This window comes from Sinocyclocheilus grahami, unplaced genomic scaffold (genome assembly GCF_001515645.1).
Source record: "Sinocyclocheilus grahami isolate Dianchi unplaced genomic scaffold, SAMN03320097.WGS_v1.1 scaffold1233.1, whole genome shotgun sequence".
Taxonomy (NCBI): Eukaryota; Metazoa; Chordata; class Actinopteri; order Cypriniformes; family Cyprinidae; genus Sinocyclocheilus; species Sinocyclocheilus grahami.
Genome location: NW_015506412.1, coordinates 231178 through 258047, shown reverse-complemented (window position 1 = coordinate 258047; position 26870 = coordinate 231178). Strand labels below are relative to the sequence as shown.

Genomic DNA, 26870 nt, shown 5'->3' with positions numbered 1-26870 from the left:
CAGCTGTGTGTATATAGTCATGACCCACACTAGTTAATGCTCTCCCTCTCCCATAACAGCGAGATGTAATGTCAAACACTCTCCCATTGTGATCAATTTCAGGCCCACCGCCCCTGCCCATTGGAAAAGTTACATTAGATTGTTTCATAGGGCTGAAATCGTCTTTACCAATATCCTCAAACATGTCTCAAATGCAAAGTGAAAACACATAAAACATAAAACAACTACAAATTAATATGCCTTAAACAGCAAAACCTTAACTTATTCACAAATATTCATATATGTTTCATATAAGATCTGGTAAAATTCAAACCAACTAATTAATTATTAATTATAATATTAATTATTAGGATGAATACAGTTCAAAGAGAAAAGTTTCTCATCACTCTTCTTGATGGAAGTAAAATATTTTCTTACTCCGAGTCAATTAGTCATCGTTTCACATTTAAAATGCATCAAAAGTCAATCATAATATACTGTTCAGATAAAGGACACGATGCTCGAATGTCACCGAAGTGTCCCGCGGTCCTTATAACAGTCTCTCTTGATTAACACGAATCAACGATGAACAAAAGTTTCCCGGAAAGAAAAGTCATCGATCAGAAAGTCAACAAAACTCTTTACCATTCCTTTAAAGGGGTCATATGATGCGATTTCAATTTTTCCTTTCTCTTTGGAGTGTTACAAGCTCTTGGTGCATAAAGAAAATCTGTAAAGTTGCAAAGACTAAAGTCTCAAATCCAAAGAGATATTCTTTATAAAAGTTAAGACTTGTCCACGCCCTCCTAAAACGGCTCGTTCTAACACAACCCCACATGTCTAAGTCACTGTGTGGGAAGATTTGCATAACACCGCCCAAATGTTCACACAAAGAAAGAAGACATAACTTTTATTCTTGCTGTAGTATTGTTACCGCCGCCATGTTGTGGAGATGCTGTGTGTTCCATTGTGAAAGCGAAACTACTTTGCTTGGCCTTCCAAAAGAGGACGATATCCGCTTTGTCATGCCTAGAGCGAATCCATGCTGGTCGCATATATCAACTTCGCGCTGTGGATGGCCGGATCGGCTTTCACCGTGGATGAAGCAGAGTCCAGCCCGGGGTCATCACATGTGGTTGCCGCAAGCCTCATTCATCGAATCCGCCGGCCTCGGCTCACTCAAGCCCGCCGGGTGCCACTCACTCAAGCCGCTGTGTGTTTCGTTGTGAAAACGAAACTACTTTGTTTGGCCTTCCAAAAGAGGATAATGTTTCTATAAAGTGGGGCAGTTCCAACTTTGCAAGGACAGTCTGGCGCTTCTGACTTACAGACTGTAAGTACTTTTTTTACATCTAAAGAATTTGCCACTGATGATTCAAACGTGATTTTGAGCAGTGTAGAGTAGTGATTGTTGTTTGTCATTTCTCCAATCACAAATGCAGACATGGTTTTATGTTTACATAGCACAATACACAACGCAATGCGTAAAAACACAGTACAAGTCATTATAATCAGTAATTATGTCTCCACTAGATGCAACAAATGCCTCGTTTGTAATAGGTTTTAATGGCTTTGTCTCATTGCGCCGTGGAAGGCTAAACAAAGTAGTAAAACTTTCACAACGAAATACACAGCGCCTTCACAACATGGCAGCGGCGGCAACAACAATACTACAGCGAGAATAAAAGTTATGCCTTCTTTCTTTGCGTGAACATTTGGGCGGTGTTATGCAAATCTTCCCACATCGTGACGTAGACATGTGGGGGCGTGTTAGAATGAACCATTTTAGGAGGGTGTGGTTGACTCTTAACTTTTATAAAGAATATCTCTTTGGATTTGAGACTTTAGAGCTTGTAACACTCCAAAGAGAAAGGAAAAATTTGTGACACCTTTAAAAACCCACCTCTCCCATGCAGAGACGAGGGAAGAGGAGATGCAAAGACAGAAAATTAAGATTAACGCTGCTGTCAGAAATATAAAGGGGAAGGTGCACCAGAGATTATTTTACTATAGGGAGATAAGAGGGTCTGTATTACTTACTATTGGAGAAAGCGTAACGGCTAACTTGGATCACATGTCCCTTAATAACCAATCACATTACAGCCTTGACGTCATTGAATTTCAGTCAGAGCTGTGCGACACTCAGTCGCCGTTTACGGATCCCATAGGAATGAATGAGAAGTGCAGTAAGCAAAAGTATTATTTAGTGTAAAACATGTTGAAGATTAGCAGATAGGCTGTTGATTCATTAAATGATAAGCCGTTTCCTCTAATAAGCTTTTTATTCAGTGTAGTGAAGCCTCTCCTCCATTGACATCCATTAAAAAAAATGTTTTTGTGTAATTCTACATATGAAATGAACATATTACTTTCCATACCTGTTACACATACACAATATGCCTTAATTCAATACACTATTTTAACACTTTTTAGTAGCATAAAACAATGCCTGTCATGTTGAGGAGCTGTGTTCCTCACCAAAGACCGATTCCCATAATTACAGGTTCCTTCAGCTGAATAAGAGTCACGTCAAATTCATAATATTCAGGTATTCCCATTTTCTGTTTTGCTGCAACATCATAGGGAGGATGAGGTATGTAATCTTTCACTTTTATTCCTAAGAAGATAAAAGGAAACACCAATGATGAGATTTACACCATTACATGTAAAAAAGGGCTGTATTTTAAATCATGTAATATTACCTTTAATATCTGAACCCATATCAATAGTTATTCTATCAGGTGTGTCCTCAAACCTGAAGCAGTGAGCCGCTGTCAGGATAAAGCTTGAGGTGACTAATGACCCCACGCAATTTGAAAAATTTCCATTGTTGCTCTGCAAAAACATCAGAGAAAGGACTAATTCAACAAGTTTTAAGATAAAATATTCAAAGGACTAGCATGGTGATGCTAAACCATTAATTTGTCCACTTTTTGACAAGAAATAAGACTAAGATAGAGATACCCACAGTCACACTGATTTTTTCCAACCAGGGGTATTGATGGCATTTGTGGGATTCAGTGCCATTGTCATGATCTCTGTAAGTGTAAACTCCACATAATGCAACACTGATGCCCTCATCTGTTCAAGCAAGGAGAACTTTACTCACAATTTGTAGTGTCCCAACTTTTTTGGAATTGGGTTTGTATATTTTTTTTAGCATCAAGAACAAAAAGCACTTGAACAAATTCACTCCTAACTAACAAGCATAAATATTATATTTTTTTATTATAATGTTTTACTTTTAATTCCAAATCAATATCTAAATAAACACCAGTATCATCAATACCATCCGTGAGCATGATATGTTGGGTCTGCTGGAATTCCTTTTTATTCTCCATCTGCTCTATTTTCATACTCTCTAAAATCCTCTCATTGGCCTGGACGATATTAGTTTCTGATCGATCACCTTTACCTGTTTGTCACAAAAATATTAGAATATTAAAATATGTCTTTAAAGACCATGTCCATGTTTTTAAACATTTTACTCTCAGCCTGACCAACACCAAACAAATTCATTTACATTCTTGCTGTAAGAATGACCCTTAAATCTGATTTAAATAAGATCTAAACAATACTTTCTGTCATATTCATAATCCTCCAATCTTTCTAAGAATTTCTAACGGGTCATTTTTTTTGCCTCTTGAAGTCCCTCTTGAAGACTATCCATGTAACGTCTGTGGCAAAAATTTAGGATCTCATAGTTTGGAGAGACCTGGTAATAACTGATCTGTCGGTAATGAACATAAGTCAAATTTTCATTAGGAATATGACACATTACATTAAGAGAAGTTTAAAAAAAATGTGTGTGTGTGTGTGAGATTCTAATGGGACACATAATAATAGTGTATTATTCGTGGGACATAATTAGGCAGAAATATAAAAGAGTAGCTACCTAAGGAAAAGATAGCTAAAAGGGATCAGTCAGTTGTAAGGGTGTGACAGCATTATCAACATACTATTTATTTCATGTACATTTTCTATAAGTGTTTTAATTACATCTTTTCAAAGTCCTCTTCTTCTATGCTGTCAGATGTGAAAAAAAGAAAGTGAAGTGAATTTGTGCTCTGCATTTAACCCATCCAAGTGCACACACACAGTAGCGAACACACACACACCATGAACCCACACCCAGAGCAGTGGGTAGCCATATTGCTGCGCTGCCCGGGGAGCTTTATATTGAACATGTGGCCTGTTCTTGTACAGCCAGCAGGAATCCCAGGATCAGGACAGAGATCAGCTGTTTGTAAAAAGGAACAGACAACAAAAAGAATGAGAAATTTAGAAATTATCAATAGTGAATTGTGACTAAATCATTACTTATTCTTCTAAAAGGGCTGAAGTAGTTTATTTAATCTGTAGAGTAATCATGATCCAAGAAACTTTTTTATTTCACTATACCAAAGACTATATAAAGGACTTTGACTATACAGCATAGAGAAAATGAAAGTGATGTGTGGCCAAGTATGTTGTCCTATACTCAGAATTTGTGCTCTGCATTTAACAGATCCAAGTGCACACACGCAGCAGTGAGTAGTGAACACACACACACACACTGTGAACACACACCGGAGCAATGGGCAGCCATTTTTGCTGTGGCACCCGGGGAGCAGTTGGGGGTTCGGTGCCTTCTCAAGGGTCTCAACTCAGTCATAGTATTGAGGGTGGAAGAGAGCGCTGTACATTCACTCCCCCCACCTCCAATCCCTGCCGGTACCAAGACTCAAACCCTTGGCTCTCTAACCATTAGGCCACGACTGCCCCACTTCCCACTCACAGTTTCTGTTGTGCCTCCACTCCATTTCATATTCGCCTGGCAAACACAAGTTCCCGAGCCACGGAAGTCAGCATGACATGAGTAGTGGGTTGTGTCATTCACAAAATGCTGTCTCTGATTTGGATACTTCTCTCCATTTTCAAAACCACGAGGATCAGGACATGTGATTTCTGAGATAAAGGATTTTGTGTGTGTGTGTGTGTGTGTGTGAGTAACCTTGAAATCTCAGATGGAAAATGTGTTGTGTTTTCAATTATGAATAAGTGTAAGATCATGTTTGTCTGATCATTTTTTGCGTACTGTTGCAGTCTGAGGGTTTTAATTTGGGAAACGGGTTCGACGGATTCTAACGGTTGGGTAATAGCCTTCTGAACAGCTGTATCTTACAATGCTCCCATCTTTTGAGAAAGCAAAACTCCCTCCACTAATTCTGAGATTCTTATCAGGGCATGAAATAGAGGATGGTGCACCTACAAGAAATATCAGAGGGCCAGATGAAAAAATGGTGTTGCAAGAGTGCACTGTTAAGAACACATAATGTTGTAACGTAAACTCATTATCAAAATAAAGGTTCCAAAAGTGGTTAACAATGATGGCATAGAACAGTGTTTCTCAACCCTGGTCCTGAGCTTCCCCAACACTGCACATTTTGTATGTCTCCCTTTTCTGACACACCCATTTCAGGTCCTGGAGTTTCTTTTAATGAGCTAATGAGTTGAATCAGGTGTGATTGATTAGGGAGACACACAAAATGTGCAGTGCTGGGGGGCGCCCAGGACCAGGGTTGAGATACACTGCCATGGAAGAACCATTTTGGGTTCCTTAAATAAGGCCACATATTTATAGAGCAAGGTAAACAAGAGAAAGTGACTATGGACATGAGCTAATCTGTCAAATACTTTATCAAGGTAAAACTTGATTTTCCTCATGCATGGATTCTTTAAATGATTGACCTTAAAATTATCTTAAAACTGATTCTGAGAAATTCTTTATTTTTCCTTAAACTACAGAAGCAGGATGAGCCAATGGGTGTTGGCTGAAATTTGGTAGCGTGCTGTAGGGAAATTGCATTCATAGGCCAATAGGTCAACTTAAATGAGTGCTGCAATCATCTTTACCCCCAAATTTCCATACAGTACTTCTCCTTGTGATGTTTCTATTTTCTGTCATAAAGAATCATCAAGTCATTGGAAATGGTAAAATAAGATTTAAAAGAGCATTTGAAATGTAATGCAGTATGCTGTAGGAGGATGAAGACAGTGTTTGACAGACATTGACAATGGATGAAATGAGGTAAAGGAATGCAACACCCTCACATGTTTGCTCCGAAGAAAATTGCACAGAATCCAGCCTAACAAGTGTGTTTGGAATTCATGTTAACATGACAATGGTTCTTGTCTGACCATTGCGCTCATTTTTCATGTATGATGTAATCTTCATATTCTATATTATACTTCAGCCCTAAAACAGCAGATTTAGTGACATACTGTCAGGCTTTTTGTTCTTGCTATTATCATTCTCAAGACAGATGGAAATAAGTTGTGAAATCGCAACAATAATGAAACTCCCCTGCCTGCCAGTGGTTGGATATACAGTACAGACTGTCTCACACCAACATTGACATAACAAAGACATAACATTGAATGAGTAAAACATGAAAGACTGTTGATAATAGATGTTTATTATTTTTATCAAAGACCAGCTATTTGACTTCAAGTTCAGTATTCATCAGAAAATAAATCAGTGTTTTATCAGACTGCACTCACACAGTTTCAGTCTGCTAAAGCATTCACAAGAATTTAAGAGGTTGTCCTATGCGGTCATTTTCTAGGTGTTCTTTAAGGAATGAGCGTATCTTCTCACTGAAAAGATTTGAATGGTAATCTCTGGAGTCTGCATCCGAAGTGAAGCTCCTTTTTTCCTTGCAGACGTCCTTCACTCCCCAGCTTAAGATACCAACCTATCAAAGATTTTACAGATATTTAAAAAGGTCCTAGTTCTCAGCTTCTCTCAAATGAGTCTTTGATTTCACTCTGTAATATGTAACACATTGTACATGAGATTTTACAGCCACATCATCAATACTGTTTTCATAAGGAAATCTCACCTGAATCACTCGACCTTTTTTATTCACATAAGTGGCCCCACCTGAGTCTCCTGTTACAAAATAACATGCAACACAAGAAACTATATAAAAATTGTATAAATTCATTTTAGATCTCTAATGATTAAAATGTTATCAATAAATACAGTAGATTAGAACCAAATGCAAGCTGTCACTTTGATGGCAAAAATCAAACATACCTTTGCAGGCAACATCATCTGTTTTTGGTTCATTACCACCACTGCACAGAAAATTGTCTGTAACTGCTTCCCTGGCATTTTTCACATTGATTCCTTTTGCTTTTTTTGCATCTTCAACACAAGCATCCCGCTAAAGAAAAAGTACACCAAGAAGTGTTCTTAGCTTGTTGATGATGACTGAAATATGTTTTTTTTTAAATCCATAATAGATTCCCATTATTTTTCTGTTGAATATTGCACCTATTTAATGTTGAATACCAAAACGATGGTTGTGCAGAAATTCATGACACTTTAAAGGCCCCATGAAATCAAAAGTAAAGTTTTGTTGCTTTTAGCTGATTTATATGTTAATGTAATTCTAAATGTTGACAAAATTGGAGAACGCCTGAATTCAAGAACATTTTACTTCATAACACTATAAAGGAGATCTGACATCTCAAATGGATGGACAGCCTCTGCATTAATATATCAACTTAAGCTTTTCAAACTACACAGATTGAAAAGTTTAGAAATGAGAAAAATCATTACATATTTTCCAAGCTTGATTGTGATGTGTTTTATGTTTTTTGGACTATTATCAGTATCCATTTCAGACGTGAAAGCAGCTTCCACAAGCTCGTTGCTCATTAGAATTTCCTCTGTAACAAATGCAAAGAGAAAAAAGTTTGACATTTTATGTTTGGTAAGTTTCATTGTATAAAAGCAATCACATGTTTGATATAGTTTATGTTTCATATTTCTGATATGGTTCTTATATGTATACAGCACCATGTTTTCTGCAAGTCCCTTGACTATCTGAAAGTTTCAGAGCTCCATTTGTTTCTCTAGTGCATGGGATGCAGATTGGTCTGTAGAGAAATACACATTATGTTATTTAATTAGTTCAGCTTTTTTTCTTCTTCTTTTTTCATATTCTCACTAAAGTAGCATCACATGTTGAAGATCTGTGCTCCTCACCGTAGATTAAAACTCATCTCAACAGCTGTAACCAGCTGTATAAGAGCTACATCAAATTCGTAATATTCCTGTATTCCCATATGCTGTTTTGCTGTGGGGTTATATTCAGGATGAAGTGTGAAATGTTTCACTTTTACAACTGCAAAAGGAAATGTAAACGTCATTAATAAGATTTACCCTGTGACACGTTTTACTTCAGTCTGAAAATATGGATGTATCAGGACATACTCAGGTCTTTTTCCAGTTGAACTATTATCCTATCAGGTGTGTCTCCCTCTTTGAAGCAGGAAGCCGCTGTCAAGATGTAACTTGAGGAAACTAATGACCCCATGCAATTGGAACCTTTTGAAGAAGTATGCTACACGAAGAGCAGAGAAGACTGATGTTCATAAGGTACAACTCTTTAGCCATAACGTGCATGTTTCTTCTTGTGGGAGAAAATGTTTCCTTTAACTTCATCGAGTTCTATAATAAAATGATAAAAAGGTTATGCTCACTTGAATATTAATCTGTGCCAACCAGGGAAATGCACGGCGTTTATTTTGCAAGCCTTCCCACACAATCCCACACAATCCTACACTGGTGCTCTCATCTGTGTAAAGAAGCAGGTATAAAGTGTTAATAATAATAATAACAACAGCAATTAACACTGAGTAAATTATAAAGAATTATTCCAAGAGGTTAGGAACTGTGAAACTGATTCATCCAAACAATAGTGTTATTGCAACTGTGCGTTTTTTTTTAGAGCATAACAGTCATTTCTCGTTTGTGTTCCACAGAAAAGATGAACATGAAGGTGATTAAGTAATTACAGAAATTTCACTTTTGGGTGAAGTACAGTTGCAGTACCAATCATGTCGTTAAACATCTCCTGCACCTCTGTCAAGTCTTTAAGCTTAAAGAAATATTTTTCTTGGTCCCTCTGTGACACTAAGCCATTTATGTCTTCTTGATTCACGTCATCTCCAATTCCAAATACATAAAGATCTGGAAAGAGAGGACACATCCAAATCAATATGAAATCAATGATAAAGACTTTTAAACAAATATGTGTGTTTGTTTTTTGTTGTTGTTGCTGTTGCTGTCCCTGATGATGCTGCTTGTTAATGAAACACACATTTATAAATAAAAAAATACTTATAGTACAAATATTTTTATTTAAAATATAACTATGATTAATACATTTCATACTCACCAAGATTCTTCTCTCGCATTGGATCATTTTTGGTGAAAAGATATTTGATCTGGTTCACTTTACGTTTGGGATTCCCCCCCATGTTTGCCTGACCTATGAAGTAAGATGAGATAAATTACAGTGAATATTTGCTTCAAGTTTGATCTCTATTCTAATTTGTAATACAATGTATGAGTATTTTATATATATATTAATTTATTTGTTCTGATAAAGAACTTAAACTGATTAAGTGTAAAATAATTTTTAAGCATTGTATTTAAAAATTATTAAATTGTACGTAAATACTGAAAAGTCAATACCATCAGTGAACAGTATGACGATGTGTTGGGTCTCACTGAAAGTCGTTGCATTGTTGAGCTCCTCTATTTTCATGCTGTCTAAAATGGTTGAATAGGCTTTGGCGATATTGGTACCTGTTTTATCACCTCTATCTGTTTTTTCACACCAGAATATTACAGTCAGCAGAGAAACATTCTGATTGAAACAACTGACTAAATCCAAATTAAAATTATTCAAAATTACAACATGAATTGGGATTTTTTTTTTTAAAGAATGTAAGATTTGTTTTATTTTCACTATTAAATTGGACAGCGATGTGTATATTTACAACAATAAATGTATTATCCTCAAGTTAGACTTAAAAAGTACTATTTTTGCATAATACATTACTCTGTAATAATAATCTCTAAAAAAATCGAATTATATCCATGTATACAATTACACTCAAAAAGAGACATTCAATTAGAATACTTACTCTCATAATTACAGTCGTCCAGCGCTTTAAAAATATTCATTAGGTTTCTTGCATCTTCATTATTTTTGAACTCCCTCATAGTGATTATCGGCGTAACGTCCGTGGCAAATATCAGGATCTCATAGTTTGGGGAGACCGAGTAATAACTAATCTTTTGGGGAAAGTGCATTGAGAATTAAAAGTTGAAAGCAACATCTGTCTGTTATACGATCAAAATGTTGGATTTCAGTGAAGTTCATGTTTCCATTATGTGAAACCGGATTTTCAGATGCAGCAAGTATGCAGTGGATTGTGGGAGACTACGCCCTCCTAAAACACACTAATGCTCAAATTGGAGGGTTCTGACAATGACGAGGAGGTTAAAAATCAAGTTCAGTCTTGAGAGCATCTCAGTGTATCACAATGGTAATTCTTCCTTTTCAAATATAGGTATTTTATTACAGAACATTTTAAGAAAGGATGCATAACCTACATCAGTAGCCTAAAAACAATGCTTAAATAAGTGGTCTTACAACTTCACTACAGTAACCTCTGACGATTTGACAATCAACATACCTTGTCTATAAGCATTTTGATGGTGGTTTTTGCATTTTCAAAATCCTTCACATCTATGCTGCCAGATGCATCCACAGCAATGTAAATATCAAGTTTTCTACTCTGATCCATAGTTATTTTCTTCCCCTGCTGATCTGAAAGCAGAAGGAACATGGTATTCATGTTTAACTGTGCTGATGTGATTTTGTCTCTTCTTCTGAGCATGGCAATTATTAATGAAGATTTTTAAAAGGTGTGTGTGTGTGTGTTTATGCTCTAAGTCACACAAAGGTACCTCCTTTTTCATAGTGTTGAGAAACTGCTAGACTTGACTTTAGAGAAGTGCTGAAAGCTTCTGATGCTTCCTCTGGGGTGTCGTATGTGAAATCAGCTGTACAGTATTTACACAACAACAACATTAATCAGAAAAGCCCATTTAAGTAAGCTAAATTTTATGGCCAGCAACCCCTTTACACACGATTTTGACATTTTGATGTAGCTATAAGGAGACTCACCGTAACATTGTGGCTCTGTTCCTGACCACTGGCCTCCATCCAGACACACTCGCACTTTGGAACCAATCAAGGTCAATGGACTCTCACAGCGGTACGTGACTTTGTTGTCTATGTTAAAAATGTTCCCTGTACGACTGCTACCAGGGGGAACACCAGGATCAGGACAGTGATCAGCTGTGAGACAGTAATAAACAGACAAACGGATGTGAAGATCTGTGGACCTACGTTTGAAAACTAGTTCATGGAAACTGCTGTGTGTTTATATACTGTATTTACAAAGTAATAGCGATTACTTACAGTCACATTCACAAATTGGTGTGCTTCCACTCCACTTCCCATTAGGCTTGCAAACACGGACCTCTGAGCCACGGAATGTACAATCGGAATGACATGAGTAGGTGGTTGTGTCATTTACATAGTACTTTTCTTTATATGGAATCACCTCTCCATTCTCGAAAACACGGGGATTGGGACATTTGATCTCTAGGATTAATGCACGTACAGTAGAAGAGTATAATACAAAGAAATAAGTCCAGCATTTATTCATGATATAATCATACAAATAATGCCTTGTTTCTTACTTATGCACTCTGGGGTTTTTCTGATTTTGGTCTTTGAGGTCCAGTTTCCATCTTGACACAGACGTGACTGAACCGACGGGTAATATCCATTCGGACAGATGTATTTTAGAAGACTCCCATGTGAATAGCCTTTAGAAAGAACAAAGATTCCTCCAGTAATGTTTAGATTCTCTTTGGGACACGAATTGTCTCGTTTGGACATGGAGGACGGAGCACCTGTAGCAGAAACAGCCAGATTATTGGAGGAGGTCATGAAAAATATGATGGAAGTAACTTTTGTCAATTGTTGTGGTTTTATTTGCATTAAAAACCCATTTGATACAAGCCAAAATATTTTTGTCTGTATATTTCAGAATGCATTATAAGCAAAAAGACGTATACCTGCAATAAGAGGACATATCGTTGTAAGCAGTAACCATTTCAACCGCTGCTTACACTCCATGCTGTTTATTCCACGTTGAGCTGAGATTAAGAAGCAAATGAACAGGGGGACATTTTTATAGTGGAGTCAGCAGGAGGTTTTTATTTACATTCAGTGGTCAATGTTTAACTTCAAGTCAAATAAAAAACATGAATTTCCCGGCACACACAACAAAATAATTACCATTAGCCATTGACCATTATATATTTAATAATCATAAAAAAGGTAATTATGGTTTTTGTCTGTATATTTCAGAATGCATTATAAGCAAAAAGACGTATACCTGCAATAAGAGGACATATCGTTGTAAGCAGTAACCATTTCAACCGCTGCTTACACTCCATGCTGTTTATTCCACGTTGAGCTGAGATTAAGAAGCAAATGAACAGGGGGACATTTTTATAGTGGAGTCAGCAGGAGGTTTTTATTTACATTCAGTGGTCAATGTTTAACTTCAAGTCAAATAAAAAACATGAATTTCCCGGCACACACAACAAAATAATGACCATTAGCCATTGACCATTATATATTTAATAATCATAAAAAAGGTAATTATGTTCATCTAAAATTGTCATGGACTCTATTTTCATTTTGACATCAAAATATAGATGCAGAAAACCAAGATTTGTTAGGAGAATACTGAGACGGAATATTTTTAAGGGTTAAAGACCACAATAATTTGATCTTTGGTCCAGAGAGAAACTCAAACTCAAGGGGTCATTTGAGAACAATTTTTTTACTATATCAGGAACGTTCATCCTCCTTGCCTTACACATTAACACAAGCTTGGGTGAATATTTATTGATATTTTCATAGCATATTATCAAAGCACTGAAGGGCATGTTTGCTACAGGGGAAGATAAATTACTAAAGCACTGTTGTCATGTAGACCTACTGAATGACAAACTGGTGCAAAATGCTCATTTTCATTTTAGATTTATCCGGTTCAAAGTAGACAATCTTTATGCAAATTATAAAAAGGTTTTGTGAAACTTCAGCAGTACACACACCATTCTGTGTAAAAATAGTTTAGCAGGTAAAATAGAATATATGGGGTGTTAGGTTTCAGTACAGAAACCTGGTCTTTTGAGGCATTTATAATATTAAAAAACAGCCTACCGTAAGTGTCACAGATTAGGTTCATTACCTGCTTTTAGAAATGTGTGAAAAATAACAGCTTGTCTTTTCAGAACTTCTTTTGCTTGTCATGTTTCCTGAGTCGTGTGATGTATGTTTCACTCCATTAATCTGAGTCACAGCGAGCTACCTTTTCAAGTAAGCGAATATTGACAATATCTGCAATATTAAATTGAGCACCATTGTGCTTTTAAAAGTGTTGACTTTGTTAATATTGTGCAATGTTATGTCTATTATATGTCAGAAATGTGTCCTATACCCAGCAATAGCCATCATGTTTCAAATGACTACTTTTTTTTTCTTTTTTTGACAACGGATTTGAAAGTGAAGCATGTAAAAAGCTGAATGAGCTCAAACAGGATCCCACCGAGGAGAAGTCAACTGTGCCACAGGTCTTCAAAAAGGTATAGCGAACGTATTTTCTGTTTATAAACGCACCATTAGGAAAAATTCACTGGATGTATTTTAAAAGAATTAGTAGGTGCATAGCTTGATTTATTTATTTATTTTTTAATAGATATGGGTGATGGCTTTATGTGTGACATGTGTGTTTGCCATCACACTCTCCAGTTTTTCCAGCAATTACTATAAATACAAAACCTTCTGGCTTATTTGACGGGAAAGGTGAGTCTGTACAAGATGTCTAGCTCATGCGTTATGCTTGTCAAAGCACTGTGATTTACATAACTTTTCATCTTATAGATAACATCTTCGTACCTTTGTGTTCATTCATTGTCTTCAATGTGATGGACTGGATTGGCAGAAGTCTCACTTCTCGTCTTCAGTGGGTGAGTTTTCGTAGGAGCCTGTATCAACAAAATGCAATGCCTAACTATGGAAATTATTGTTGATCTAACATATCTTTTTTCTTTTCCCAAACTCCCAGCCTTCGATGAAGTGTCATTTATTCCCTCTTTTTGTGGTATTACGGGTAGTTTTCATTCCTGCCCTCATGCTCTGCAACATTCAGCCTCGCTTCTATCTCCCAGTCTTTTTCAATCATGACATGGCTTATATCAGCATCATGTCTTTGTTTGCCATGACGAATGGGTATTTTGCTTGCCTTTCCATGAGCTATGCTCCACAGTAAGTTCTTTTAAAAGAATTCTTTGGGAAAGATCCCACAAGCTGACACTTCTATTATCTCACTATCCCATTATCCCCTGTAATAGAAAAATGTATTATTGATTAATTATAATCTGATTGATCTGATTAAATGATATGATAATGATGTGATTAAATTGATGAATCCTATATTCTGTATTCATGTCTGAGCATGATGAAGATGTTAGAACAGTTACTTCATGTTCTTGATATCTGGTGGCGTGATGTTTTTCAGTAACTTGTGAGCATATGATTGGTGAAGAGCAGAGGCCCAGGGTATACAGTTATCTTTCAATGTTACTTTGGGGTATAAAATGATGTTAGCAGGGACCTCTCTTTATCTCCTTTGCACTCAGAGGGTGATATATATATATATGTGTGCTTAGATTAAACCACAAAATACAAAAAATATGATATTCTTCAGGGTAATTTAGTTTTCTTCCTTCAAAATCCATTTGTATGAATAAGAGGTCTCTTATTACCAGTGCCATTGTGAAAAATTATATTGTGTTAGGTTTTGTACTCTTCAATCCCTACTGTCTTGTGAGACAACTTTTCACAACATAAGGGATGGACCACTAACAAGATCAGACAGCAACTGATGGGTGTCACGGGATATCAACTGGTGACGCACAGAACTAAATCACTGCAGCAAAGCTGTCCATTTCATCTGACATTGTTCTAGGAGTTAGATATTTAAGGGTTTCATGAATTTTGGGGAAGCGTGTAGGAGATGTTGTAGGTGGTGTACATGTCAGGTAGGACTCTACAAGTCGCTCTCTCCATACAGAGCACTGGAGAAGGAGATATAATCAAGGGCGCCTGGGGGAGCATCACCAACATTGTACTTGGTCATGCGGATGATACAGTACTCAGCTTGTTCTGGGGGCAGCTCCCTCCTCAGCTCCTCCACTGTAATGTATGCCTGCAGAACATAGTAGAAACAAATGAGTGCTTAGACAACAAGAGCCGTGTTTAGCATATTCTCCAAAAACATACATAGGTTCTTTTAGTGGCTCTATTAGTTTGTAATTACCTTGTCAGAAGCCAGGATCTTGAAGGAGGCCGTGACTTGTTCAGCAGTGTCTGTCTCGGCTGTCTCCCTGGTCATGAAGTCAATAAAGGCCTGGAAGGTGACAACTCCTGTGTTGTTGGGGTCCACAAGTGTCATAATGCGTGCAAATTCAACTTCACCCTAAAAAATTAATGGAAGAGTTCATATAAAACAAAGCTGATTTTGCTTCCTTGTGTTTCTGGATTATTGTAAAACTACAAAAAAGATGTCAGAGTCATAATCTGACCAGGAATAAATGCACTCACCAGATCATAACCCATAGAAATCAGGCAAGCACGGAAGTCATCAGGATCCATCATGCCATTCCTCTTCTGCAAATAGAAAAAAATAATGTGCTTATTCTACAGTTTGATAAAGTTGCATAACTTTGCTTATTCAAAGATGAATCCAAACACTCCATGTATTGCTAACCCGGTCAAAGTGGTTGAAGGAGGCTCTGAACTCGTTCAGCTGCTCCTGGCTGATGCCCTTGGCATCACGGGTCAGGATCTGGTTCTCAATCTCGTTGATCGTGCGGGCGATAGTGGTGAGGAGCTGCTCCCATCCCACATGCACGTGCTAAAATAGACATAATTGGAAAATAGGAATCATGCCTTTATGGCGAGATTAAAGAGACTTGGAAGTTTAATTGCATAAGACACTTTACCTTAATGACACTTGAAACTTCAAAGAGAAAATAAATTTCAGAATGAATTGAAAATAGCTGGTTGTCAATACCTCCATAGTGTAGTTGGTGTGCTTGTTGTCAAAGATAAGACTCTCCTGGCTGAGTTGGTGGTCTCCTTCCAGCGTGTCTATATTGGATTTGTAATTAATAATGTTCTGTTCATATGTTTTCAGATTGCTCATCTGTTCCTCTAGAGAACCAACAATATCAATTGACACATGGCTGATCTCCTGTTGAACAAAAGGAAGATCATTTCAGTTTTAGTCTTTTCATACTATGTGACATGTAGCTACTGTGAGTGAGGTGTATGGTGAAACACCTCCATCTTGATCTGAATCCAGGGTCCAATGATATTGGCCTGAGCAGCGAATTGGCGTCTCAGCCTTTCATTGGACTGCTGCCTGGCTACTTCCTCCTGCAACATCTGGTCACGCATTGGGACCAGTTGCTTCACCTGTTGTTAGGAAGGAAGCAACATTCCTCAGTTAAGAAGCTGAAATGACTTCTCCTAGCTCAAAGAACTCAATGCATTGAGCCATTGTTCTTGCTGATCAAGCTGAAGTGGTCAAATAAAGATAGTAAAGTACTTACAGCTTCCCATTTGTTGCTAATATCCTGAGGAGAAAGGACAGTGTAGGGATTCTCGCCCACTACCTTGATCCCATATGTCTGAGCTATCTTCAGGATCTCGTTATGAATGCCCATGATGGCCATGCGTTCCTTATCAGCTTCTGGTATGGTGGCCTTGAATTGGTCATGGGCTGTGATCAAACTCTGAGGTTGACAATAGCAGGAAAGAACAAAATGATGTTAAGACATGGTGCGTAAGTAGACAATTGAAAGATGGTACAAAAAAGGAGTCTATTACAGAAGAACAACACCAACGTCCTTCTCCCATAACAGACTGATAAGATACTAAAGCCGGTACACAATGTCATTGAAGAAGATAAGCACTCATTCAAGCATTCAGTGTTTGTATTTCACCTGAATCTCCTCAATACTGTGCACAATAAACATGTCCTGCAGATCTTCCATAGCTCCGTCCATCCAGTTGTTGAAGGGTGCTGCCCGCTTGGCAAACTCCAGGTACAACTGGTCAATTGTCTCCCAAAGCTTCTCCACACGCTATGGCAAAGAAAGACAAAGATTACAGCAAGCCCACATCCTTTATCTACTGTACATTGCATATTTTATCCATACTCTTCATTGGCTAAAAGTGCAAAAGAGTCTTAAAGTTTCTGGAAGTGGAATCTACATTAGTTTGACCGCATTCTCAATTCAAGTGTTGATTTAGACAATTGAGAAGGACAGCTGTACCGTAACAACCAAGATTTTATCATATGCATGTACCTCCAGTGATTCTCTCCTTTTCTGGGTCAGGGTTCCCAGGTTGTCCCACTGGTCACAGATACCCTGGCATCGGGCATTGATGGTAGCAGCATCATAATAGTCCAGTTCACTAAAGAGCAGCACATCTTTATAATCATTATAATTACCTAATGTAAACACTATAAGAAAGTACTCTTCATATTTCAAGGGAGCTGAGGTGTATCTATCTTACTTGAGCTCCTGAGCAATGGCAGCAATCTGCTCCACTCTGTCCTGGTGAGCAGCCAGGTCACTCTCAAAGGCCTCGTGTTTCCTCATCAGAGCACGGATCTCCATTAGAGAGGCTGACTCGTAGTCCTTCTGAGACAGCAGCTCCTCCTTTCCTGTGTTGAGCATTACAAAACACAAAGGAATATGTCAGCCCTCACAGTAGAGTGAAAATGGCTGACTGTAAGATCAGAGAGGTAGTGACTAATACCTGTGGTCCATGATTCATGCAAGGTAGACTTCTGTTTAAACTTCTCAGCCAGGTGGTCCAGTCTCTCCAGACGACGGATTTCTGTGAGCAGCCACTCCTCGTAACCCTTCTCTACCTGCTCCAGACCCTTCCAGGCATTGGCAATGTCCTGTAGCGGTGGAGGCCAGGTAGAACTTACTTTCAACTCTGTCTGTGGGGTACTCAAAAGCCAAGGTAATTTACCTTGTATACAAGTGTTAAGAGAAAAGGAGCAACACATACTGAAACCATTTTGCCTTCAGAGGGCATGAAGGCAGGCCTGTTGCTGAGCCTCAGCTTTGTCTGTAGGGTGTTGAAGTTGATCTCCAGCTGACACTTCTCCTGAACCTTGGGTGGCTTATGCACACGACGATAATCCCTGAAATCCTCTAGCTTCTGCTGCATGGCATGCATGGTCTGCTCGGCCACACGGTTCTCCAACCAGGGGATGGTCCTTCGGATCCACTCCAGAAGCTAAGGTGAAAACCAAGACTCAGCAAATTAACAAAACAGTGTCCATCTAATAGAGAATTTGAGTGTTCTCACCTCGCTGGCCAGTTTCTCGTATTCTTCCATCAGCTTCTCATTTTCCTGGTTCACGGCCAGCACTTTGCAGATCCTGTTAGCTGCTGTCTCAGCCTGGAGGACAGTGTGACTGATTACAAAGGGGAAACAAGGTGGGCAATTACATTCTAAAAGGAGCAACTCTCCTTCCTATACAGATGTTCATCTCCAGAAGAACTCCCTTACCTGCTCTGCACCAGCGAAAGCATGGTAGAAACATGACACATAGGTCATGATGGCCTTCTCATCAGGTTTCGGAGTGTTCACAATGTCTGATACGGAGACAAACATTAAACAATTAATGAAACCACTCTATTTTTACAATCTGAAACATGAAATCGCATTGGATTCTCCAACAGGTCATACCATCTGCATCAAGCATTTTAGGGATGTCAAGGTATTTCTCTGCAACTTCAAAAGCAGTGTTGAGGTTACCAACAGGGTCGTCCTGCAAGGGCAAACATAGCCAGGAAGACACTCAATGAAAAATTAGCAAATAAAGCGAAGAAACATTTTTCCACAGTCTACAATTGAAAGTTGCTAGAAAAGACAGTCAACCATATACTATTCATCATGGAAACATTTTGCTCATACTTATACACTTCATAATCACCATGTTTGAATGTGACTCATGCTATTTTATACACTGCAGAACATTAGTAACATAATTAAACAAGAAAGAATTGAATTCATGCCTGAGAACATTTTAGATAAATTCAATTAAAAATCTTTACAAAAAAGTACTGTGGCAGATGGTAATATTGTAACACTTTGATATTTACTATGATTTATACCGTGATTATCATATTCATGTACCATGGTATTTACATGGTACTCTAAAATACTTAAAGAGTTAGTTCACCCAAAAATGAAAATTAGCATTAACGTCTTCCGCTTATGACAGTCAGCGGAAGTGAGAGAAAAGTGTTTATTACGTTTAAAATATGGATATTTATCTTACAAAAATTCATGGATTCGCTACAGGAGGCCTTTATTCACCCCCGGAGCCGTGTGAGGGACGTTTTATTATGGATGCGCGCACTTTATTTCAAGTCTTCTGAACTGTTGACAACCAACCCACTTACCCCCATTGTAAGGCTTGGAGGGGCCAGGAAAATTTTTAATATAACTCAGATTGGATTTGTCTGAAAGAAGAAAGTCACATACACCTAGGATGCTTCGAGGGTGAGTAAAACACAGGCTAATTTTCATTTTTGGGTGAACTCACCCTTTAAACAAATGCCATGATATTAAAACCATGATATTGCCATAATATATGTTCAAAAAGAAACCATAACCAATAAACAACTGGCTTTTTGTTGGTGAGGTGGCAATGACATCATACAGGTAAATAAAACAAACCAAATTAGACTTTTTCACACTTAACCACTAAAGAAATTAAATAAAGGTGTTACATTTTTAATGTAAAATATTCAGCTCTTTTTTTAGAAGCAATAAACAGTCCATTCACAGCCAAAGAGACAAAGTTAGTTACCAACAGGTCTATGATGACAGGTATAGTGTAAGGGAAAAGGTGAGTTTTTATGTGACATAGCAGATGAATGGACAGATAGCTAATGAACAAAAAGAAGGCAGATATGCATTATGAGAAAGAAGGCGATGGCACCTTGCGCAGTTTGGAGTAGTCGATGAGGTCAGGTCTGTGTCTGTGGATGAGGGCACAGAGAGCCAGGCCATCCTTCCAACTAAGACACAGACCACAAGCAAAGGAAGAACCACAAGAGAGAAAGAACAAGAAAAGAAATTTGGAAATGGTTAAAAAAACGATGAGTGTTGTGCAGAGGCTCTATGGCAGAGTTTAGAAGCATGTGAAGCATGATGGGTAATGCGAATGATGGGTTTTAAAGAGAGATAATGTACACGTGTGCGCATTAAAGTTCAGACAAGAGCCGTAAATGGTTAAACAGACTAAGAGATTGTGAAATTAAGCCAACATGCCGTTCTCTCAACAGGAGTGAAGCAGAAATCACCTGATGTGGAAGTTTTGCACAAACCACAAGAGAGAAAGAACAAGAAAAGAAATTTGGAAATGGTTAACAAAACGATGAGTGTTGTGCAGAGGCTCTATGGCAGAGTTTAGAAGCATGTGAAGCATGATGGGTAATGCGAATGATGGGTTTTAAAGAGAGATAATGTACACGTGTGCGCATTAAAGTTCAGACAAGAGCCGTAAATGATTAAACAGACTAAGAGATTGTGAAATTAAGCCAACATGCCGTTCTCTCAACAGGAGTGAAGCAGAAATCACCTGATGTGGAAGTTTTGCACGTTGACATTCCTGTAGGGGGCAGTCTTCCTCTGACACCACAGCAGCAAGCCCTCCTTAGCAGAGGTCTCTGTGAGGAACAGGTCAGTAGGTCATTTTCACTGACTACACAAAATATGATGTTGAACCCTTGACCTTACCATTCAATTTAAAGGTATATCCTCAGTTGACCTCATTCATGAAACTTTCATAAATATATGAGTAAACGTGCTTTACAAATTCTCCATAATCCTCAGATTTGTTAATTAAAGGTGTGCATGTTAATGAATTCCAGCCATTTGTAGATAGGGCAGACTTGCATGCATATTCATAATTACCACCCATGAATTACAAGTAAAGAGAATAACTGGTATAAAAAATATTAAGATTGCAAGCACATAGCCTTACTTTTATCAAAGATGTTTTTAGTGATATTACGTTTGACACCAAAGCTCCAAATCTTGTGTCAAAAAACACATTTCACATTAAAGGTCTGTATTGGAGCTTGGTTCGTTTTGCCAAAAGCATGTGATCTATGCCATTTTAAGTTTTGTTTGTCTGAGCACTATGTGATTGCTTCCAAATCCCAGGGCAATTTTCCTTTTTTTTTTACCAATATCATTATTTTTATGTGAAGCCAAAATAATATTTGCCTATGAAATACAGGCATATATGCATAGTTAAAAGGATTGGTTTAATACATGAATTTCATTTAATTCCTGTCAGTGTACTGTACTAAAATAAATTAAATAATCACTTTGAAAATGTCTATTATTTCTTTAAAATACAATTAAACAAAACAACAAAATGAACAAAAATCATTTGCAGAATGAAAAAAACCTTGATGCGTCGCAAAGCTTAACTTTGCCATCACAATTTTTTTCCACATTTAACTAATTAATTTTGTTATTATATATTATTATGGTACATAGTGCTACATAGGCCTATGACTAAAAGAACAAAATGTTCGGATATTTTACGCACTATTTCTGTGTGGCTGGGAGCAGGTGTACATTTACTAATACTAAGCCAAATATCAATAACTACATATAAATGGCTTCTTCAGTGGCACTTGCTTTTCTGTGATGCTTCATCTTCGCCACTAGGTGTCAATAAAAGCTCAAGTCAGCTTTCACACCAAACCGCGTGACAAACCAAAAATGTACAGACCTTTAAACAAACACAACTCTGCAGAGGTGCTAATGTGTCAGATGTTTGGAGTCTCTCACCCTCCACTGAAATGTCCTGGATTGCAAAGCGCAGGATGATGGTCCAGATCATACCGAGGGTCATTTTCACATTACCATCCACAATCTCTGCAAGTCAGAACAGCCAGAAAAAACTGTTTCACTCACATGACAGAAGAGTACAGTTATGGAAAGTGACAAGAATATAGGGGCTCAAGGTGCTGATATTAGAGAAACAGAAGCAGAAGAGGTTTGTTAAGCCTCACCTTCAGCACCGATGGAGATCAGTTTCACTCCCTTGCTGCTGATAAAATCCAGGGCCTTGTTTACGTTGGCGATCTTGTGGAAACGCATTTTGCCTTTGTCTGGTTTAGGGAGTCTCTCACCTGATATAACACACAGAGACACACAAAATCATACCCTAAGGACATGTATAGAAATATTCCTTTGCTTCATGTGAGACTGTTAATGGGAGAAGTGTAGAGTAATAATGGCCACATTATCTTTGCATGAGCTACATTTGGGAATCTGAAAGCTTTATGCATGATACAGAAAAATCTCACATACTCCCATTAAAAGTATATTTCTTTAAAATACATACTGTTCCACAAACCTGATGCTAGTCAACGTAACACATGAACAGAACAGTGATATGAGGCGCTGAGCACAAGTCACATTGACAGATCCAGGTAATAATGGCCACATTATCTTTGCATGAGCTACATTTGGGAATCTGAAAGCTTTATGCATGATACAGAAAAATCTCACATACTCCCATTAAAAGTATATTTCTTTAAAGTACATACTGTTCCACAAACCTGATGTTAGTCAACGTAACACATGAACAGAACAGTGATATGAGGCGCTGAGCACAAGTCACATCGACAGATCCAGGGAGATGCTTACCTGAGATAACCTCCAGCAGCAGCATGAGTTTGAGTCCATTCCTGAAGTCTTCCTCAATGTTCTCGATCTGTGTCCCTGCCTTACGCAAGTGAGAGTTGCACCAGGCAGTGAAGGTCTGAGGGGAAAAAAGAAGAAATCGTAAGCAGTCTGACTACACCATTTTGTATCATGTTTCATTTTGTTCAAAGCTATGGCACAATGTGGTCATAAAGAAACACAGAGGATGTCATCTTTTTACATGAAATACTCTGTCAAATTTTATATTTGATACTAATTTTATATAAATCATTTTAATAATAAAATAAAATAAAAATTCTATGAGGGCATCTGCCCCCAAATTTAAAGTATCCAAATTGGCATTTTTTGTTTCGGTGGCATTTTTGCCTTGAGCAAAGGTTAATTTCTGTCTCTGAACTACACATAATTGGATCTATAAGCAGCGTTGACTGTACGTGCCTCACTGGGAGCCCCAGCGTAAGAGAGAACAGGAAAGAGAGTGAGCGAGGTGACCGAAGAATGCCAAGGCCCAACGTAATTTGATGTTAGGCTGGAAGCGGAGACCCTTTTGCAGCAGGTGGCCACCCTTCAAATCACCCCCCTCTGCCAAAGATCACCAAAATTAGCCTGTGCCCCATGGGAGGGGGAGGTGAAGATGAGGAGGAGGAGGAGTAGAGGCAGAGAGGGGGAGTGAAGGAAGCTATATCGGGGAGCCATGAGACACCAGCAGACAGCTGAAAGCACAGCATTCCTGGAACAGACGCTCAAAACACTACAGCGATAAAAAAAAATGTGTGATGTTCCACGACACTGGACTGTTTATTTTACATAACATCCTCATAAAACATACAATTACAATCAAAAGCAATAAACTTCAATGAGTGTTATTTTAAATTGTAGACTGAATGACATAACATGGATTCAAGACATGAAAAGGGCAATTATTTAGCGGCCACCCAAGTATGTGCAACAGGAATATGAAACATTTTTCTTAGACGTCCTTGAACTCTTTACATTGTGAATGGGGGTATAAATATTTAGTCAAGCAACAGGTTGGTTGTACAGAAATAGCTTGGCATGATGGTGATGCTTTCATTACTTTGTCACGTGCTAATTGCTCTAGCATTGATGTATACACTCTTTAAGTCAATTAAAATGTTTATACATATTTAGTTTGCCAGATCATATTTTTCATAGACAAACTAAAGCAGTGAATACAAGTCAGCTTTGATTCATGTATATTTCAAATGGCTTAAAATCAAAGTATTAATTAAAAAAAAGGGAAAATAAAAAGGCATCTATAAAGCAGTCTTGTACAACTTAATGAACATATGAATTAAAAAAATTGAGACTCTGGTTCAAACTGACACAACTATTCAAAATAGCCTGAAAAAATGTAAAGCACACACTGTGTGGATTCCAACTGAATCTGGATCTGAGGTTCTGGTTCGAATGTCAGATAGATACTGTATAGTGATGACTACAGCAGAGACGCTCTCTATGACCAAGGAATTCTTTTAGCTTTGCGGTCCATTGGCACTCCAGTTACATCATCACTTCAACTATTCCTGTCATACTACATCTGTGCAAAAGCTTTGCATTAATGAGTCAGCTGACTGCAGTCCCGCTGCTATTGTGACAGGGCATCGTTTAAAGTGAAGACTGCACAATTCATAAATTAAAGGGCCACAGAGCACAAATCAGATTTAGATTTTACATCTATCTATTATTTTAACATTTAATATAATTTTATAAACAAACTTATTTGCACATTTGGCTATCTTGGTTCTTTCATAGACTATAAAAAAATGTCAAAGTTGTAAATATGTTTAAATACAATTTCAGTCCTTCTACTTTAAAAATTCATGTTTAATTCAATGTTACTTGCCATTTCTTTTATTTGTGAAATATACTAGCAATGTTTTTCTTTTACACCATTGTGAGCAACTTTTTTTCCTTTTTAAAACACATTTACAAACGTATGCACAGAAAGAAAAAACTAGATAGAGGTTATTGCAAACATTTGACCCATTAAAGAATTTCACCCAAGGGGAAATTCTGCTTTACAGTCTCACTCTTGTTAGCTGATCAAAACTGCTGCCAGATTATTTATGCTCTACAGATGACAGCAAAGCCACAAGCACATTCCACTGGATCATGCACCCTCTTTTACAGAAGCAGGAAGAAATAACTGAAGCTACTAAGGGTTTTCTTAATAACACAACTGCTTGTTGACACCACCTTAAAATTACAGGCCTTTAAATACATCAGTAAATCAGATTTGACTGTAAATCTGTTGCATCTATACTCAATATATTTCAGATGGCTGTAGATGTGTTTCAATCCTATGGATGGCAATCACACAATGTCACACTACTAACACAGAAAGGACAAGCAACAACATCCACTGTTCAAATCCAAAGTCATTCTATGAACCAGCACATCTATGAAAGATTTGCTACTACTGTCATTATTATCACTTTAGTCTACGTTTAAACATTCCCAATCCCCAAAAAATAAATATTGAAAGCCCAAAGCAGTGCTTCAGGTGAGATGAGCATCAACAATTATATATGGCATTACCATCTGGCAGATTATGTTAATGAACAATAACGGGAACCTGTGTTAGTATCATTGATATACTATTATATTTTTTGTTAATATTTTGAATTAGATTATATTTTAAAATTTTGTTTTAAATAGATTTTTAGTTACAGTTTTAATCTTTTCTTTTTCTTTTTTTTCTTTTTTATTAGTTCATTTGAGTTTATATGTATTAGTATACTTGATTTATACTTCAAGTAAAACTAAACAAATATGAGAAATGTTGCCTAGGCAACTAGCTGAAATAAAATAAGTTCAAGGTTTTTTAAATATTTTATTTTTATTTCAGTTAATGTTTATTTTGTTTCAAGCAACAAAGATTTTTTTCTATGGTATTAATTTTCGATAACAATGATAGCCCTTACAGGAACACTACCTGCCTGTAAAGTAATACCACCACTGCAATTGTCAGTAACTAATATTTGCAATTGACACTTACTGATGGAAACTGTAAAGGAAATAAATGTTGCTGTGAGAAAGTTGTAGAGCGGGTTGCGGCACATTCAGGTGAAAGGGCTGAATATAGGATTCTGGGTAACATGATATTTAACATTTGAAGGCCTGGTATTTAAAGCTGCAACCTAGGTAAAGCTATAACCTAGGCATTTGACTTTAGCCGCCAGTTCACCACTTAATAACAAAGCCATATAAACTATTTAAATTCACCTTAGCACCTTTCGCCAACATTTTACCATTTTTCAGAACAGAATAAGTAATATGGACTCAATAAAGACACCTTCACTCTTAAAAATAAAGGTTCATTATTGGCATCTATGGTTTCATGAAGAACCTTTAACATCCATGGAGCATGTCCAGTACACAAAAGGTTCTTTAGATTTTTAATTTCTTTTTCACACCAAGAAAAAAACCTCTTCATTAAATTGCTCTTCTGTGGCATCACTGTGAAACCCATCTTTTGGAACCTTTAAACCAATCTTTTGGAACCTTTAATTTAAGCTCGGGTATAAACAGGATTGAACCTAGGCATTTGACTTTAGCCGCCAGTTCACCACTTAATAACAAAGCCATATAAACTATTTAAATTCACCTTAGCACCTTTCGCCAACATTTTACCATTTTTCAGAACAGAATAAGTAATATGGACTCAATAAAGACACCTTCACTCTTAAAAATAAAGGTTCATTATTGGCATCTATGGTTTCATGAAGAACCTTTAACATCCATGGAGCATGTCCAGTACACAAAAGGTTCTTTAGATTTTTAATTTCTTTTTCACACCAAGAAAAAAACCTCTTCATTAAAAGGTTCTTTAGCTAAACAAAAATTGCTCTTCTGTGGCATCACTGTGAAACCCATCTTTTGGAACCTTTAATTTAAGAGTGTAAAAAGAAAACCATTTGCTCGGGTATAAACAGGATTGATCAACAGAAACTTATGACCTGCAACCCATTATGTGTCCCACTCTCTTTTTGTTCTCATTTACATGGCCATGAAAGTCAAATCCAGCCTAAAATAAGTTTACCTGGCTGACCTGTCTCCTACAGTAAACTACCACCCCCC

The 26870-nt window shown here is 37.4% G+C and overlaps 2 protein-coding genes across 6 annotated transcripts in view; both read right to left on the bottom strand.

Annotated features, from left to right (window-relative positions):
- LOC107568309 (complement factor B-like) overlaps window positions 1–12077 on the bottom strand; it is a 42520-nt gene extending 30443 nt beyond the window's left edge. The window contains exons 1-18 of one of the 4 annotated variants that reach the window (XM_016254262.1): window positions 11978–12077; window positions 11597–11812; window positions 11313–11498; window positions 11016–11189; window positions 10796–10891; window positions 10522–10655; window positions 9963–10117; window positions 9512–9639; window positions 9213–9305; window positions 8867–9004; window positions 8515–8609; window positions 8246–8375; window positions 8018–8156; window positions 7829–7908; window positions 7589–7698; window positions 7061–7190; window positions 6864–6913; window positions 6417–6716 (exon numbers count right to left, since the gene is read on the bottom strand). In XM_016254262.1, coding sequence (XP_016109748.1) covers window positions 6546–6716; window positions 6864–6913; window positions 7061–7190; window positions 7589–7698; window positions 7829–7908; window positions 8018–8156; window positions 8246–8375; window positions 8515–8609; window positions 8867–9004; window positions 9213–9305; window positions 9512–9639; window positions 9963–10117; window positions 10522–10655; window positions 10796–10891; window positions 11016–11189; window positions 11313–11498; window positions 11597–11812; window positions 11978–12038 — 2286 coding nt within the window. In that variant the 5' untranslated portion in view covers window positions 12039–12077 and the 3' untranslated portion in view covers window positions 6417–6545. Of the gene's footprint in view, window positions 1–6416; window positions 6717–6863; window positions 6914–7060; window positions 7191–7588; window positions 7699–7828; window positions 7909–8017; window positions 8157–8245; window positions 8376–8514; window positions 8610–8866; window positions 9005–9212; window positions 9306–9511; window positions 9644–9962; window positions 10118–10521; window positions 10656–10795; window positions 10892–11015; window positions 11190–11312; window positions 11499–11596; window positions 11813–11977 lie in introns of those variants that run through there. The other 3 variants (XM_016254261.1, XM_016254260.1, XM_016254259.1) reach the window with 3 other exon arrangements.
- A 2567-nt stretch (window positions 12078–14644) lies between these two features.
- Window positions 14645–26870, bottom strand: part of LOC107568314 (alpha-actinin-3-like) — a 15624-nt gene continuing 3398 nt past the window's right edge. The window contains exons 2-21 of one of the 2 annotated variants that reach the window (XM_016254267.1): window positions 22749–22863; window positions 22109–22228; window positions 21885–21971; window positions 20659–20746; window positions 20017–20095; window positions 18756–18837; window positions 18576–18661; window positions 18372–18464; window positions 18069–18299; window positions 17808–17955; window positions 17562–17712; window positions 17351–17459; window positions 16985–17125; window positions 16592–16774; window positions 16320–16454; window positions 16051–16230; window positions 15745–15891; window positions 15579–15644; window positions 15295–15453; window positions 14645–15183 (exon numbers count right to left, since the gene is read on the bottom strand). In XM_016254267.1, coding sequence (XP_016109753.1) covers window positions 15025–15183; window positions 15295–15453; window positions 15579–15644; window positions 15745–15891; window positions 16051–16230; window positions 16320–16454; window positions 16592–16774; window positions 16985–17125; window positions 17351–17459; window positions 17562–17712; window positions 17808–17955; window positions 18069–18299; window positions 18372–18464; window positions 18576–18661; window positions 18756–18837; window positions 20017–20095; window positions 20659–20746; window positions 21885–21971; window positions 22109–22228; window positions 22749–22863 — 2559 coding nt within the window. In that variant the 3' untranslated portion in view covers window positions 14645–15024. Of the gene's footprint in view, window positions 15184–15294; window positions 15454–15578; window positions 15645–15744; window positions 15892–16050; window positions 16231–16319; window positions 16455–16591; window positions 16775–16984; window positions 17126–17350; window positions 17460–17561; window positions 17713–17807; window positions 17956–18068; window positions 18300–18371; window positions 18465–18575; window positions 18662–18755; window positions 18838–20016; window positions 20096–20380; window positions 20396–20658; window positions 20747–21884; window positions 21972–22108; window positions 22229–22748; window positions 22864–26870 lie in introns of those variants that run through there. The other variant, XM_016254268.1, reaches the window with a different exon arrangement.